The sequence below is a fragment of the Anolis sagrei genome, chromosome 1, assembly GCF_037176765.1.
Source record: "Anolis sagrei isolate rAnoSag1 chromosome 1, rAnoSag1.mat, whole genome shotgun sequence".
In the NCBI taxonomy this organism is placed as follows: Eukaryota; Metazoa; Chordata; class Lepidosauria; order Squamata; family Dactyloidae; genus Anolis; species Anolis sagrei.
The window spans coordinates 813,854-832,061 of NC_090021.1; the positions used below are offsets into that span (position 1 = coordinate 813,854).

Consider the following 18,208-nt stretch of genomic DNA (forward strand, 5'->3'; position numbering starts at 1 on the left):
CCCACCCCCACTCTACCCCACCCCACCCCAACCCCCAATCCAACCCACCCCCACTCCATCGTACATCCCACCCCACCCCCCCACTCCACCCCCACCACCCACCACACTCTACCCCACCCGAACCCCCACTCCACCCCACCCCTACTCCATCGCACACCCCACTCCAGCTCACCCCCACCCCACTCTACCCCACCCCAACCCCCACTCCACCCCACCCCCACTCCATCTCACACGCCACTCCAGCCCACCCCCACCCCACTCTACCCCAACCCCCACTCCACCCCACCCAATCATCCAGTCCAACCCCATTCTGCCAAGAAGCAGGAATATTGCATTCAGATCACCCCTGACAGATGGCCACCAGCCTCTGCTTAAAAACCTCCAAAGAAGGAGCCTCCACCACACTCCCTCAGGGGCAGAGATGATGATGATGATGATGATGATGATGATGATGATGGGGCCCCATTGGGCCTCCTTCTGAGCCTCTCCACACCAGACCCCATTAAAAGGAACATCCAGGGACTGGGATGAAGGAGAATGAGAATGACCTTCTTTGCAACTGCTTCAGTCTGGAGCGTCCCAGTAAAAACCAGTTTGGGATTTAGAGATGATGAGTGGAGGTGCCCAGCGATGCTCAGGTTCGGTCTTCCATCAAAACAAACCTTTTGGGTGGAAGGAAGGACGAAGGGTGACCTCTCCACCCACACCACCACAGCAGTCCAAAATGGGACCCTCGGGGGTCGTAGTCTGGAGGGGAACTGGTCCATTTTCGGCTGAGAAGGCTCAAGAACTTGCCAACTACAACTCCCATTGTCCCATTGCACTGAGGTATGGTGCCAAGTGAGGAATCCCAAAGAGGACGGGTGGACTTCGCTTCAGCAAATGCACCTCACACTTTATTCTTTGAAAAGCCAGAAAGGGTTGGGGGGGGGGTTGTAAAAATATGGGTGTGGGGGGGATTAAAGTTGCTGGGGATGGATCCGGCCAATGGGGATGTCTCCTGCTGCTGCTGCTCCTCAATGTTGACCTGGAAAGTGGTGGGACAGAAAGAAGAGACGTGGTCAGAAACCAATATGTGAGTCCATGTTTACTGCTATGTCAAGCATGGGCCAAGTTTGACCTTCCCTTCAGGTGTTTTAGACTACTCGCTGTTAGGAATTGTGGGAGTGGGAGTCCAAAACACTTGGAGGGAGGGTCCAAGTTTGCACAAGCCTATGCTCCACTCTTCTCGCTTCCTTCCTCCCAGGTCTTCATGCAGTTTACAAAACTTTGAATGGAGTTTTTTGGAGCTCAGATCGTCCTTTCGTCTTCCTTTTTCCAAAGCACTCCATTCCGGGTTTTGCAAACAGCATTAAGTCCCCAGAAGAAGGAGGGAGGAGAGAAGAGTGGAGCTTCAGGGACCCCCATTTTGTAGTTTTCAAACTGCTTTGCCTTCCAAGAAAAAAAGGAAGAAAATCAGCCCAAAACTGGAGTGCGACCATTACATGAGGAAAACAAAATTAACTAAATAAATAATAAATATAGGAAGGAGGGAGGAGAGAAGAGGGGAGCTTCAGGGACCTCCATTTTGTAGTTTTCAAACTGCTTTACCTTCAGAGAAAAAGGGAAGAAAATCAGCCCAAAACTGGAGTGCGACCATTACATGAGGAAAACAAAATTCATTAAATAAGTAATAAACATAGGAAGGAGGGAGGAGAGAAGAGTGGAGCTTCAGGGACCTCCATTTTGTAGTTTTCAAACTGCTTTGCCTTCCAAGAAAAAAAGGAAGAAAATCAGCCCAAAATAGGCGTGCGACCATTACATGAGGAAAACAAAATTCATTAAAAATAATAAATATAGGAAGGAGGGAGGAGAGAAGAGTGGAGCTTCAGGGACCCCCATTTTGTAGTTTTCAAACTGCTTTGCCTTCCAAGAAAAAGGGAAGAAAATCAGCCCAAAACAGGAGTGCGACCATTATGTGAGGAAACCAAAAATAAATTAATTTCAATTTTTTTCTAACACTCAAATAATTGGCATGCAACTATTATGTGATGGTGACTATTTCACAATGAAATACAGTAAAAAAGGGGGTGACCCAATTTCTTATTTTGTATGGGGAGGGGCAGGCCCAAGTTTCTAAGGGACAACCAGGAAGAAAATCAGCCCAAAACAGGAATGCGACCATTACATGAGGAAAACAAAAATAAATTAATTGTAATTTTTTTTCTAACACTCAAATAATTGGTGTGCAACTATTATGCTATGGTGACTATTTCACAATGAAGTACAGTAAATAAGGGGGTGACCCAATTTCTTATTTTGTATGGGGAGGGGCAGGTCCAGGTTTCTAAGGGACAACCAGGAAGAAAACCCTCAAATAATTGGCATGCAACTATTAAGCTATGGTGACTATTGCACTATGAAATACAGTAAATAAGGGGGTGACCCAATTTCCTATTTTTTATGGGGAGGGGCAGGTCCAGGTTTCTAAGGCACAACCAGGAAGAAAATCAGCCCAAAACAGGAGTGCGACCATTACGTGAGGAAAACAAAATTAATTAATTAAATAAAATTTCTAACACTCAAATAATTTGTGTGCAACTATTATGCGATGGTGACTATAGCACAATGAAATACAGTAAAAAAAGGGGGTGACCCAATTTCCTATTTTTTATGGGGAGGGACAGGTCCAGGTTTCTAAGGGACAACCAGGAAGAAAATCAGCCCAAAACAGGAGTGCGACCATTACACGAGGAAAACAAAAATAAATTAATTTCAATTTTTTTTCTAACACTCAAATAATTGGTGTGCAACTATTATGCGATGGTGACTATTTCACAATGAAATACAGTAAAAAAAAGGGGGTGACCCAATTTCTTATTTTGTATGGGGAGGGGCAGGTCCAGGTTTCTAAGGGACAACCAGGAAGAAAATCACCCCAAAACAGGAGTGCGACCATTACATGAGGAAAACAAAATTAATTAAATATTTTTTCCCTAACACTCAATAATTGGCATGCAACTATTATGCAATTGTGACTATTTCACAATGAAATACAGTAAATAAGGGGGTGACCCAATTTCCTATTTTGTATGGGGAGAGCCAGGTTCAGGTTTGGGACAACCAGGAAGAAAATCACCCCAAAACAGGAGTGCGACCATTACATGAGGAAAACAAAAATAAATTAATTTCAATTTTTTTCTAACACTCAAATAATTGGCATGCAACTATTATGCGATGGTGACTATTTCACAATGAAATACAGTAAATAAGGGGGTGACCCAATTTCCTATTTTGTATGGGGAGGGGCAGGCCCAGGTTTGGGACAACCAGGAAGAAAATCAGCCCAATACAGGAGTGTGACCATTACATGAGGAAAACAAAATTAAATTAATTTCATTTTTTTCTAACACTCAGATCATTGGCGTGCAACTATTATGCAATGCTGACTATTGCACAATGAAATACAGTAAATAAGGGGGTGACCCAATTTCCTATTTTGTAAGGGGAGGGGCAGGCCCAGGTTTCTAAGGGACAACCAGGAAGAAAATCAGCCCAAAACAGGAGTGCGACCATTACATGAGGAAAACAAAAATAAATTAATTGTAATTTTTTTTCTAACACTCAAATAATTGGTGTGCAACTATTATGCGATGGTGACTATTTCACAATAAAATACAGTAAATAAGGGGGTGACCCAATTTCCTATTTTGTATGGGGAGAGCCAGGTTCAGGTTTGGGACAACCAGGAAGAAAATCACCCCAAAACAGGAGTGCGACCATTACATGAGGAAAACAAAATTAATTAAATAATTTTTTTTTCTAACACTCAGATCATTGGTGTGCAACTATTATGCAATGGTGACTATTTCACAATGAAATACAGTAAATAAGGGGGTGACCCAATTTCCTATTTTGTATTGGGGGGGGGGGCAGGTCCAGGTGTCTAGGGGACAACTAGGAGTAGAAACCGATGAAAGGTAAGCATAAGGAAAGCCCTGCGACCCTGCGGGATCCCCACCTTCTCATTGCCCACCCTCCCACCTGCTCTTGCTCACCTTCTGTGGCCTCGGGGGCCTCGTGTCCTTCTGGGGGTCCCTCCTCTCCCGCGTCACCCCCTCCTCCTTCCGGTCCCAATCCTTCTGCTTCGGCCTCCTCCCCGGTGGATTCTTTATAAGCGAGGAGAGATGGTTTTAAACTGGAAGAAACACAACTTGACCTCTACGTCCATGTAACTCTCCCTCCATAAGCTGAGAGAGTGTGACTCCAAAAAGGGTCTCTACTTAGAGACTGAAGTCCAATGGAAAGAACAGAAGGGGCCACTGGTGCCATTCCTCGGTCGGCCACTAGGGGGAGCCCGCAAATAACTTTAAAAGTTCCAATAAATGCAAAAGAGACTGGACAGCTCCCTGGATATTATTATTATTATTATTATTATTATTATTATTATTATTATTATCATCATCATCATCATCATCATCATCATCATCATCATCATCATCACCATCACTATCATTATCATCATACAACATATTATAAATATCATATAATTATAATTATTATATAATTCTAATTCTACATTATATTATATATATTATTATGTTATCTATTATGTTAGATAGATAACCTAATAGATAGATTTATAATTATATAATATGTACAATATAATTACATAATTATACAATATAATGTAGATAGAATTAGAATTAGAATTATGTAATAATTATAATTAAATGCTATATATATATATATATATACACACATACATATTGTATAATATATATAATTATAAAAATTACTATTATGTAGTAATTATTATAATTATATATATTATACGATATGTTATACATATATATAGCATTTAATTATAATTATTATATAATTCTAATTCTATCAACATTATATTGTACATATTATGTTATCTATTATATTATTATTATTACCATATTATAGTAATTATTATAGTTATATATATATATATATAATACAATATGTTATATATATATATATATATATATAGCATTTAATTATAATTATTACATAATTCTAATTCTATCTACATTATATTGTATATATGTAATTATAATTATACATTATATTATATATATTATTATGTTATCTATTATGTTAGATAGATAACATAATAGATAGATTTATAATCATATATATATATAAATATATTGTATAATATATATATATAATTATAATAATTACTATTTTATAGTAATTATTATAATTATATATATATTATTTAATTATATATATATATATATCATTTAATTATAATTATTATATAATTCTAATTCTACATTATATTATATATATTATGTTATCTATTATATTATAATTATTATTACCATATTATAGTAATTATTATATATATATATAATACAATATGTTATATATATATAATTTAGTTCTAATTATTATATAATTCTAATTCTACATTATATTATATATAATATGTTATCTATTATATTATTATTATTACATATATTATATAATATGTTATATATATATATATCATTTAATTGTAATTATTATATAATTCTAATTCTTCATTATATTATATATATTATGTTATTTATTATATTATTATTATTATTATTACATATATTATACAATATGTTATATATATATCATTTAATTATAATTATTATATAATTCTAATTCTACATTATATATACTATGTTATCTATTATATTATTATTACCATATTATAGTAATTATATATATATATATATATATATATATATATATAATACAATACAATATGTTATATATATATATCATTTAATTATAATTATTATATAATTATAATTCTATATTATATTATTTATATTATGGGAGTCCAAGGTTGGACTAGATGCCCTCTGGAGGAACCCGGTTCAGTACTAGGATTCTGGGCCCTTTGTTCCGAATTCCGCAGGAGGACAGCAGTGGGGTCAATGTAGAAGCCCCGCCCAGTGCCCCCAGGCCCCGCCCCTCCTCACCTGGCAGGAACTGGATGGTCCGTAGCATCTCAGCCACATGGTCCACGTTGACAACAAAGCGGTCCATGTTCTCAAAGCCGGGCTCCGGGCGGCCGCTCATCGGCACCTTGGACGTCTCTGTGATCCTGTGGGGTTGGGGGGAGGGGTTGTGTATTTGCGGGAGGGGCTTCAGACCCCCTCTGTGAGGGGAGGGGCGTGAAGGGGAGGGACGGAGCCAATGGGGAGTTGTCTGGTTTCGCAGGTGAAACATCAGGAGAAGATGCTGCTAGAGCAGTGCGATGCAGCCCGGAAACCATACAATACCCCATTGACTTTCAACTATATAAATTCTTCACATAATGGTCGCAGCTAATTAGCTTTCCGAGTGCAGGACTCACTTTTGGAGGAGCTCCTTGGACTGCTGCAGGGGAGAGAAAGGAAAAGGAGAGGCATGGGGTCAAAAGTCATGAAGCCCCTCCCCTTCCATGGTCCCCTCCCTTTCCTTCCTTCTCCCCTCCCACCTGTAGGAAGGCGGCCTCCTGAGGCTCCTCCATGGACTGTATGGCGGACTCGACCAGCTTGGAGGCCAGCTCCAGGTGGTCCCCGTAGGTGCGGATGAGGGTTCGGACGTGGAGTAGCCTGGCCTCAGCCTCGCGCCCCACTTCCGCCACCAGCTCCGCCTTCCGCTCCTCCAGCGCCGCACACAAGGACTCGAAGCGCGTGGCCAGGAGATGCTTCTGACGGCGGGAGTTCTCCTGCGAGCAAAAGCGTGGGCAAAGTGTCACTAATATACCATATATGGTTTGAATTAAATTGAATGGAAGGTGTATGACTAGAACCTATAGAAGACAGAGGTGCCATCCTAAGATCGAGGCCTGGTGTTGTGGCTGAGATGTTCCCTGATGATGTGGATGATGGGATTCAGATTCCTGGCTCTTTTTCTGTGCCTCAGATCTCTGGGCCTGCTTCTAGGTCTTTTTCTGAGGCTCCCACAGACAGTGGAGAGTCAATAACACAACGGTTCTCAGAAAAAAATAATTTTAACGAAGGAGATAGCGAACAGGTGGGGAGGCTTTTGCCGCCTTCCCACGCTGATACTGAAAGTGCAGAAAGTCTTGATAGTGACCTGACCCGGCAGGCTCGTCTTGATTTGCGGGTCAAGTGGAGTTCTCACCTGGCCGGCAGACGAGAAGCCAGCTCGGCCAAGGTCATCGCAATGCTTTCATGTTGGTGAGAGCAAAATGTTTTCATGTTAGAAAGGTATTTAGGCTTCTTGCAAACTAAGGGAAAGCGTCAGTTCAATGTAGCTTATTAGCCTGAAAGCTTCATGGAATAACCTTAGCCTGGAAAGCAGCACGCTTGGGATTTCTTGCATTGTGATTCTTGGGGCAATTGTTTCATTGCTTGTACCTAATTTTAACGAAGGGGATAGCGAACAGGTGGGGAGCTTTTGCCTCCTTCCCATGCTGATACTGAAAGTGCTGAAAGCCTTGATAGTGACCTGACCCGACAGGCTCATCTTGATTTGCAGGTCAGGCAGAGTTCTCGCTTGGCTGACAGACGAGAAGCCAGCTCGGGCCAAGGTCATCGCAATGCTTTCATGTTGATGAGAGCATAATGTTTTCATGTTAGAAAGGTATTTAGGCTTCTTGCAAACTAAGGGAAAGCGTCAGTTCAACGTAGCTTATTAGCCTGAAAGATTCATGGAATAACCTTAGCCTGGAAAGCAGCACACTTGGGATTTCTTGCATTGTGATTCTTGGGGCAATTGTTTCATTGCTTGTACCTAATTTTAACGAAGGAGATAGCGAACAGGTGGGGAGCTTTTGCCTCCTTCCCACGCTGATACTGAAAGTGCTGAAAGCCTTGATAGTGACCTGACCTGCCAGGCTCGTCTTGATTTGCGGGTCAGGCGGAGTTCTCACCTGGCCGGCAGACAAGAAGCCAGCTCGGGCCAAGGTCATCGCAATGCTTTCATGTTGGTGAGAGCATAATGTTTTCGTGTTAGAAAGGTATTTAGGCTTCTTGCAAACTAAGGGAAAGCGTCAGTTCAGTTATTAGCCTGAAAGCTTCATGGATTACTTTAGCTGGCAAGCAGCACGCTTGGGATTTCTTGCATTGTGATTCTTGGGGCGATTGTTTTATTGCTTGTACCTTGGACTCTGTTTTGAACTTTGACTATAAGGTTGTGCCTATATTCTGCATTTAAACTTAATCTTTGGAACCTTGCAATGCTTATTCTTTATTTTGACTTGGATTTTTTCCTCAATAAACTATAAAACTACAGCTCTTGTGTGGTGGTGTTTGGAAGCAAGGTGAAGTTTACTCTGAGTTGCAACACCTGGAAAACTATAAAAGGAGAATTCATGAGCCGGGCTGATAGTACAACTGGTTAATCAGCTGCAATAAATCACTGCTGACCGAAAGGTGGCAGGTTCGGGTTGAGCACCCGACTGTAAATAGCTGTTAAAAATAAATTGCCCAGCTCACTGTCAGCCTAAGCAGTTTGAAAACAACTGTGAACAAGGAGGAAATACTACGATCAAAAAGGCTCGGCGTCATAGTGGATGAAGCGACAGCTCCTCTTGTGCCCAAATTGAGCAACCTCCAGGATCCGGTGGAAGAACTGCTGAATGGCCTCTATCCGTCTGTATGTCTTGTATGTCAAAAAACGGCATTGAATGTTTGCCTTGTATGTGTATATTGCGATCCACCCTGAGTCCCCTTTGGGGTGAGAAGGGTGGAATATAAATACTGTAAATAAATAAATAAATAAATAAATAAATAAATAAATAAATAAAATTTGCTGAACTCCTGACACTGATGACGAGAGACAAATGATTAACTTGGTGGTGGAAAACAACATGTTTACATTACCAGAGACAATGGCTCTTTTGGGGTGAGAAGGGCGGAATTTAAATACTGTAAATAAATAAATAAATAAAAATTTGATGAACTCCTGACATTGATGACGAGAGACATATGATTAACTCGGTGGTGGAAAACAACATGTTTACAATCCCAGAGACAATGGCTCTTTTGGGGTGAGAAGGGCGGAATATAAATACTGTAAATAAAGAAAGAAAGAAAAATTTGACATTGATGACAAGAGACAAATGATGACAAGAGACAAATAAACAAATAAATAAAGAAAGAAAAATTTGACATTGATGACAAGAGACAAATGATTAACTCGGTGGTGGAAAACAACATGTTTACAATCCCAGAGACAATGGCTCTTTTGGGGTGAGAAGGGCGGAATATAAATACTGTAAATAAAGAAAGAAAGAAAAATTTGACATTGATGACAAGAGACAAATGATGACAAGAGACAAATAAACAAATAAATAAAGAAAGAAAAAATTGACATTGATGACAAGAGACAAATGATTAACTCGGTGGTGGAAAACAACATGTTTACAATCCCAGAGACAATGGCTCTTTTGGGGTGAGAAGGGCGGAATATAAATACTGTAAATAAAGAAAGAAAGAAAAATTTGACATTGATGACAAGAGACAAATGATGACAAGAGACAAATAAACAAATAAATAAAGAAAGAAAAATTTGACATTGATGACAAGAGACAAATGATTAACTCGGTGGTGGAAAACAACATGTTTACAATCCCAGAGACAATGGCTCTTTTGGGGTGAGAAGGGCGGAATATAAATACTGTAAATAAAGAAAGAAAGAAAAATTTGACATTGATGACAAGAGACAAATGATGACAAGAGACAAATAAACAAATAAATAAAGAAAGAAAAATTTGACATTGATGACGAGAGACAAATGATTAACTCGGTGGTGGAAAACAACATGTTTACAATCCCAGAGACAATGGCTCTTTTGGGGTGAGAAGGGCGGAATATAAATACTGTAAATAAAGAAAGAAAGAAAAATTTGACATTGATGACAAGAGACAAATGATGACAAGAGACAAATAAACAAATAAATAAAGAAAGAAAAATTTGACATTGATGACAAGAGACAAATGATTAACTCGGTGGTGGAAAACAACATGTTTACAATCCCAGAGACAATGGCTCTTTTGGGGTGAGAAGGGCGGAATATAAATACTGTAAATAAAGAAAGAAAGAAAAATTTGACATTGATGACAAGAGACAAATGATGACAAGAGACAAATAAACAAATAAATAAAGAAAGAAAAAATTGACATTGATGACGAGAGACAAATGATTAACTCGGTGGTGGAAAACAACATGTTTACAATCCCAGAGACAATGGCTCTTTTGGGGTGAGAAGGGCGGAATATAAATACTGTAAATAAATAAATAAATAAAATTTGATGAACTCCTGACATTGATGACGAGAGACAAATTATTAACTCGGTGGTGGAAAACAACATGTTTACATTACCAGAGACAATGGCTCTTTTAAGTAAGGAATATAATAATAATAATAATAATAATAATAATAATAATAATAATAATCTTTATTTATACCCTGCCACCATCTCCCCAAGGAGACTCGGGGAGGCTTACATGAGGCCAAGCCCAACAACACATCAGTAAAAACCAAACAGCAAGCAAACAAAACAGTACAATTAATATAACTCACATATAAACAATAGCACACATAATTTAAAACCTTATGGCTGGGCCATAAGGAAGTGTTTACAAGGTTCCTTAAATTGAGAAGGAAACAAACAAGGCTTCTTAAGAAGTAAAACCCATTATCACTTAAGGCAGAAAAGTCAACATCTGTCCAGAACTGATGGAGTCAGGATGTCTTAGGTGGAAAAACGCCTCTCATTCATTTACAACTTTGAGAACAACATCAGCAGAAATATCTAAGAGACGCTTTACTATTCCAAAAGTGTGGCAGACAGCAGAGTCTGGTCCATCCACCATCTTCTCCAAGAGAAGGAGGAAAGTGGTGGATTCGCAGAATCGCAGATTTGCTGGGAATGCAATCTGGGTTACTTCGGGATCTCTTTTCCAGGAGAAGGAAGAAGAGATGGTAATGTATGCATGGCGAGGAGTGAATGTGCATATGTGTGTGGATGCCGAGCTATAGCATCTCTGTGTTGTCTACCTTCTTTCTCTGTAATATTTGAACAGTATTCATGACAGTGTTTTGTCTTCTTCCCCTCCCGCCCCCCCCTGCCCGCTGACCTCGATGCCCTTGCAGATCTCCTCCATCTGGGAGATGACCGCCTGGACACGGTCGTTGCCGGCCACCAGCATCGCAATCCCGTCACTCAGCTCGCCCTGGAAGGAGGGGAATGGAGGGGGTCGGTATTGGAGAACGGAAGGAGAGAAGGTCGCAAGGCGGAAGGAAATTCGCTGCCAATGAAGTCAAACATGACCCCCCCCCCCCATTAGAGATAGTAACTTATAGTTTTGCTAAGGTCAAGGACACCAGACTGGATAATAAGGGTTAAGCCTTGGTCAGTTTGGTGTGTATCATTTAATCAAGGCTTTATGCCCTATTTTCATATGTTTACAGCAGAAGGTAACCCATTTATTACTGAAAATCATCCACCTGAGGCACACCTGGGCTCCTGATGGGACTCCCCCCACCTCACAAACAAGATAGATTTCCCTTTATGGACCTTCCTATGGATAATATGAACTATGGAGACTGGGGGAGGGTAGTTGGGTTTACTCTCTGTATTATGATTTCTATATTTTCATATTTTCTCCTGTGTATGTAACCTTCTCCTGACCCTTTCTGCCCCATTCCCTTTGTTGGAAAAATGTATAAGGAAGTTGCCTTGCCTCTGAAAAGAAAAGCAATTAGCGATTGTGGAAACCCTTCTCTCAGAGCATCTCTTGCATGGAAAAATAACAAAGAAATGTTTCCCTGACTTCAGAGGCGGACCATCAAGGGGATAATCGCTTGGCAGACTTTTAATCACATTACAATAGGAGGAAAGTCCAACCTTCCTCACCTGTTTCCTTTCAAACCTTTACACTGAAGACATTCACCAAAGTTTCCCCCTTTGTGCCTCTGTCTGACCACAAGAGGAAAACTCGGATTAAGTAGTCAATGCTTATCTCAGATCAACCACAACACAATAGACAGGTTTCGCTTGAAGGCCATTTAGGACTCACTGAGCCACATGGACATTTCCTGAGTTCCATAATCCATTCAAGAATGCATTGTATTCCCTTGTCCCACCTCCCTCCCTCCTGATTCGTCAACGCGCCAAGGCAGCAGAAGCCCTGTGATTGGCCCAGGCGCTCGAGGGGCAGATGAGCCTCCTCCCAGCTGTTGAGGAGCCAACCAATCACCTTCAAGCCAGGCAGGGGGCGGGGGGGGGGGAGATTCAAACCCCACACTCTGTTATTTCTATAAAAATGGCATTTATTTCTATCTCTAAATACGTGCTTGGTTGTCAAATCAACCCAACACAGGCCACCCAGCCTCTGCTTCAAAGCCTCCAAAGAAGGAGCCTCACTCCACCACACTCCCCAGGGGGCAGAGAGTTCCAGAGGGGCTGTTGAGCAGTGGAACTCTCTGCCTCGGAGTGTGGTGCCCCTTGTGCTGGCCTAGCCCAGCCCCGCGCTGTGCCTGACCTTCTGCCGGGTGTAGACGGAGGCGAGCGGGGCGACCTGGCAGTCCTTGTGTGCGCCGAAGACCTTGCAGAGGGAGCAGGTGGGCGCCTCGCAGCTCAGGCAGTAGATGTTGATGCGCTCCTCCTCGTGCTCCTCGCACATCAGGCAGCACGGCTCGTGACCCGCCTTGGCGTGCAGCGGCCTGCAAAAGAGAGAAGGAGGGAAGCAAGCAAACAAGCCAGGAATTATTATTATTATTATTATTATTATTATTATTATTATTATTATTATTCGTTTTATTATTTATTTATATTATTATTATTATTATTATTAATCTATATAAATAAAAATGTCATGTTTGTTTGTGGGATGAACATAACTCAAAAACCACTGGACGAATCGACACCAAATTTGGACACAAGGCCCCTCTCCGGCCAACGAGTGACCGTCACTTATGCCCCCCCCTCAAAAAAATAAACAGCAGAAAGAACTTAAAGCTAAATGACAAAAAGCTAAATTACAAAACAGAAAAAGAGAAGGAAGAGGGATGGAAGGAAGGGGAGAAAGAATGAATGAAAGAAAGAAAGAAAGAAAGAAAGAAGAAAAGAAAAGAAAGAGGGGTTGAAGGAAGAAGGAAAGACAGAAGGAAGCAAAGGGTGAAGGAAGAGAGGAAAGAGGTAGAGAAGGAAAAAAGGAGTGAAAGCAGAAGGAAGGAAAGAAAGAAAGAAGGAAAAAAAGAAAGAAAGAAAGAAAGAAAGAAAGAAAGGAAAGAAAAGAAAAGAAAGAGGGGGTGAAGCAAGAAGGAAAGAGAGAAGGAAGCAAAGAGTGAAAATAGAGAGGAAAGAGGTAGAGAAGGAAGAAAGGAGTGAAAGCAGAAGGAAGGAAAGAAAGGAAGGAAGGAAAGAAGAAAGAAAGAGAAAGAAAAAAGAAAGAGGGGTGAAGGAAGAAGGAAAGAGAGAAGGAAGCAAAGAGTGAAGGAAGATAGGAAAGAGGTAGAGAAGGAAGAAAGGAGAGAAAGCAGAAGGAAGGAAAGGAAGAAAGGAAGAAAGAAAAGAAAAGAAAAGAAAAGAAAGAGGGAGTGAAGGAAGAAGGAAAGAGAGAAGGAAGCAAAGAGTGAGGGAAGAGAGGAAAGAGGTAGAGAAGGAAGAAAGGAGAGAAAGCAGAACAAAGGAAGAAGGGGGAAGGAAGGAAAGTCAGAGAAGGAAGGAAGGAGAGAAGGAAAGAAAATAAGGGAAGGAAAGAGGGAGCAAAGGAAGGCGGGAAAGATGAGAAAAAGAGGGAGGGAAGGAAAGAGAGAAGGATGGATGGAAAGAGGTAGAGAAGAAAGAAGAGAAATATGAAGGAATAGAAAAGGAGGAAGGAAGGAGGGAGGGAAGGAAGGAAGGAAGGAAGGAAGGAAGGAAGGAAGGAAGGAAGGAAGGAAGGAAGGAGAGAAGGAAAGAAAAGGTAATGAAGGAACAAGGGAGCAAGGAAGGAGGGAAAGAAGGAGAGAAAGAGGTAGGGTAGACCACAGCAAAGCGTGGCAGGGGATGGCTAGTAATAATAATTCTGGCAGCCCAAGAACAAGCCATTAGAACCTAGTCCATCAAAGCCAGAGTTGAAAAGTCAACAACAGATCCCAAATGCAGACTTTGCAAGGAAGCAGATGAAAAACATTAGATCCCATCCTCAGCTGCTGCAAGAAGATCACGCAGACAGACTCCAAACAGAGGCACAACACCCTTGCTCAGATGGTTCATTGGAACTTGTGCCACAAAGAACTGGTGAGATCACAAGCCGGAAAAATGTACAGAGAATGAACACGTCAAGCTACTCTGGGACCTCCAGATTCAGACAGACAGAGTTTTGGAGCGTAATACTCCTGACTTCACTATCGTGTTAAAAAACGAAGTATGGATTGTTGATGTCGCAATCCCAGGTGACAGCAGGATTGCAGAGAAACAACTGGAAAAGCTGACACGAGATGAGGATTGAAAGATCGAACTGCAAAGACTCTGGCACAAGCCAGTCAAGGTGGTCCCAGTGGTGATCGGCACACTGGGTGCAGTGCCTCAAGACCTTGGCCTGCACTTAAGCACATCTGCCAGCTGCAGAAGGCCACCTTACTGGGATCTGCACACATTATTCGCTGATACATCACACAGTCCTAGACACTTGTAAAATAAATAAAGCAAATTGGCATAGCATGAAATCGGACACAGTGGGCAGGACAAATGGCTCGTCTCTTACCGGGCGGACTCCTGCTTGTAGATGTCGATGATGTTCTCGACCAGGAGGTTCCGCTGCAGCCCGTAGACGCCGTGCCGGTCCAGGACCACCTCGTGGCGGCAGGACGGGCACCGGAACCGGCCCCCCGACGACACCGAAGCCGAGCCGCGCGACTGCCACAGCGGGTTCGACGCCTGCCGGGGGAGGAAAGCGGGTCAGAAGGAGCAGGGGAAAAGGGGCTGGCCCTCTGTCGGGAGGGATCGGGTGGAGTCCCTTGCAAGGCTAGTGTAACACTAGGGTTCTAAACAAGGTGCTCCTTGGCAAGACAGGCGGACCAAGAGGGTTGCTGAGCTGCCCCTTGACTAGAGCCCTAGCCTTGGAAGGGACACCACCTGATCCCCCCCAACAGACGGCCATCCACCTGGCCTCTGCTTAGGGGAATCCCTCTCCATGCCAGGAACTGCTGTGCTTGGGGGTATTATGGATCGCACAATATGTAACAATAGGATGCTCTCCTGATGTTTCACCTGCACCTGTGGCTCATGGCATCTTCAAAGGTGACACCACCCGAACCATCCCAACAGACGGCCATCCACCTGGCCTCTGCTTAGGGGACTCCCTCTCCACGCCAGGAACTGCTGTGCTTGGGGGTATTATGGATCGCACGATATGTAACAATAGGATGCTCTCCTGATGTTTCACCTGCACCTGTGGCTCATGGCATCTTCAAAGGTGACACCACCCGATCCCCCCCAACAGACGGCCATCCACCTGGCCTCTGCTTAGGGGACTCCCTCTCCACGCCAGAAACTGCTGTGCTTGGGGGTATTATGGATCACACCATATGTAACAATAGGATTCTCTCCTGATGTTTCGCCTGCACCTGTGGCTCATGGCATCTTCAAAAGTTTGTTGGAAGTGAGGCAAGTGGGGTGTATATCTATTTGTGGAATGATGTTCATGGCAAGAGAAAGAAGCAAGCGTGGATGTTGCAATTAGCCAGCCTGAATAGCACTGAGCAGCCAGGAAGTTGGGAAAGTCAGTCAGTGAGGGTCTTTTCATAGAGTTTGCCTGGGCTTTGATGAACCATAGAATCATAGAAGGGATCCCCCCTTGTGGTGCAGACGGTTAAACCGCTGAGCTGCTGAACATGCTGATCGAAAGGTCACAGCTTTGAATCTGGGGGCTGGGGTGAGCTCCCACTGTTAGCCCCAGCTTCTGCCAGCCTAGCAATTTGAAAACATACAAATGTGAGTCGAACAATAGGTACCGCTCTGGCGAGAAGGTAAGGGCAGTCCTGCCAGTGGCTTTGGAGGTGTCTGCAGACAACGTCGGCTCTTCAGCTTAGAAATGGAGATGAGCACCAGAGTCCCAGAGTCAGGCACGACTGGATTTAATGTTTCGCCTGCATCTTTGGCAAGCATCCTCAGATTGTGCGGGGAGGCTAACTTAACTAATTTACGACTCCATAAAAATCTCCAGCAAGCATGCAAAGAATGAGGAAGTACTCCATCAGTGTCACAAATGGACGGTGAAGCAACAGCTCCCCTGGTGGCCAGAATACCATCATGAAAAAGCTGGAATGTTAAATAGCCTCTGTGTGCCTTGCATACAGAGACCAGCAAAGTGATCTTGTTTACTGTGTACTCGTCTTGTTGTGTTTCAAAAAATAATAAATAGGCCAGATAAAGGTGGAGGGCGTCGATTCAGGGGAGGGCGGGGTCATCATCATCATCATCCTCATCATCATCTTCATTGTATTGTCGAAGGCTTTCATGGCCGGAATCACAAGGTTCTTGTAGGTTTTTTCGGGCTATATGGCCATGTTCTAGAGGCATTCTCTCCTGACGTTTCGCCTGCATCTATGGCAAGCATCCTCAGAGGGAGTGAGGTCTGTTGGAAATAGGACAATGGGTTTATATATCTGTGGAATGGCTGGGGTGGGGCAAGGAGCTCTTCCTTGCTAGAGCTAGGTGTGAATGTTTCACCTTCATTAGCATTTGAAGGTGAAATGCTAATGAGCCTGAGCCTGGGAAAAATCTCCTGCTGAGAGGTGTTAAGCTGTGCCTGGTTGTTTCCTCTCTGCTTCATTAGCATTTGAAGGCCTGCCTGAGCCTGGGAAATCTCCTGTTGAGAGGTGCAGCATACTCCACCACAGACATCAGAAGAGCTGCAAGACCACCGAGAAGAAGCCATGAGAGTCAAGCCACGAGAAACAACCAGGCACATAAAATCACTCTCAACAAAAGGTTCCCCCCAGGCGCTTCCAAGCCATTGAATGCAAATCAAGGTGATCAGCTGAAACATTCCCACCTAGCTCCAGCAGACAAGAGTCCTTTGTCCCACCCTGGACATTATTCCACAGATATATAAACCTATTTTCCTAGTTCCAACAGACCTCACTACCTCTGAGGATGCTTGCCATAGATGCAGGCAAAACGTCAGGAGAAAAATTGCCTCCAGAACATGGCCATATAGCCCAGAAAAACCTACAACAACCCAGTGATTCCAGCCATGAAAGCCTTCGACAATACATTGAACAAGGAAAAGCCTTAAGGCAGGTCTGGGCCAACTTCGGCCTTCCCTCCAGGTGTTTTGGACTCCAACTCCCACCATTCCTAACAGCCGGTAGGCTGTTAGGAATGGTGGGAGTTGGAGTCCAAAACACCTGGAGGGAGGGCCGAAGTTGGCCCAGGCCTGCCTTAAACCCAGTTAAGACCCTAAACATTTGGGGGGTGTTCCCTTGACCACTGACCCCTTGACCGCACCTGGAAGACGTCGTTGGCGCACTTTCGGCAGAGGTTGTGCTGGCAGGGCAAGATGACCACAGGCTTGGAGAACATCTCCAGGCAGATGGGGCAGATGAGCTGCTTCTCCAGGCTGTCCATGCTCTGGCCCGAGGGGCTCCCCCCGGTCAAGGACTTGAAGCCCCCCGGGAAGTTCATCCCAAAGCAGAAGCAGAAGGACGAGAAGGAGGACGAGAAGGGTCTCCCTCCACTCTCCTTCTTCTCCTCTGGCCCTTCTCTGGGGGGTATTTTTAGCCTCCCACGTGACCCCCAAGGCATGCCAGGCTCCCATTCCTGCTCGAGGTCATCCAGGAAGGGTGGGGCACCGAGGGTCCAGCTGTCGGCGGCATCAGGTGGCGCTGAGTCACTCGCCTCAAGGGGAGCGTGACGACGACACCCCTCTGGTGCAGACCCCCACCCACCAATCATCATAATCATCAACATGTGCTTTCTATTAATAGGGCCATGGAATCCTAGGCCTCTCCTCATGGGGATCTAGGCCAACCCTCTGCCATGCAGGAAAAGCACAGTCAAAGCACCCCCAACAGATGGACATCCAGCCTCTGCTGGAAACACCCCAGAGGGGGAGACCTCACTGAACCCCCTTCCCGCCTCTGGCACACAGCACTAACTCTAATAGATTCATAGTCCAGAGGAGGAGTTTTTAGTCCAAGAGTTTTAGAACTCCAATATGCTGATGACAACGTTGTCTCTGCGCATTCAGAAGAAGACCTACAACAT

At 43.3% G+C, this 18,208-nt stretch overlaps 1 protein-coding gene across 1 annotated transcript; it reads right to left on the reverse strand.

The window, feature by feature from the left end:
• Window positions 1-874: 874 nt before the first annotated feature.
• On the reverse strand, window positions 875-17,914 carry TRIM54 (tripartite motif containing 54). The gene is made up of 9 exons (XM_060754831.2): window positions 17,450-17,914; window positions 14,703-14,875; window positions 12,495-12,675; window positions 11,088-11,183; window positions 6,473-6,706; window positions 6,350-6,372; window positions 5,973-6,097; window positions 4,038-4,148; window positions 875-1,027 (listed from the first exon to the last, which is right to left on the reverse strand). Exons 1-9 carry the CDS (start codon window positions 17,909-17,911, stop codon window positions 1,017-1,019), a joined length of 1,416 nt encoding a protein of 471 aa, XP_060610814.2. The 5' UTR covers window positions 17,912-17,914; the 3' UTR covers window positions 875-1,016.
• Between the last annotated feature and the right edge of the window lie 294 nt (window positions 17,915-18,208).

Excerpts from the sequence above, each read along its gene's own strand:
- TRIM54 (XM_060754831.2), bottom strand. The coding sequence starts at position 17,911 with ATGTTGATGATTATGATGATTGGTGGGTGGGGGTCTGCACCAGAGGGG. Across the intron at positions 11,184-12,494 it reads CCGTCTACACCCGGCAGAAG|GGCGAGCTGAGTGACGGGAT; the intron begins GTCAGGCACAGC and ends CCCTCCTTCCAG. Across the intron at positions 6,707-11,087 it reads AGATCTGCAAGGGCATCGAG|GAGAACTCCCGCCGTCAGAA; the intron begins GTCAGCGGGCAG and ends TTTTGCTCGCAG.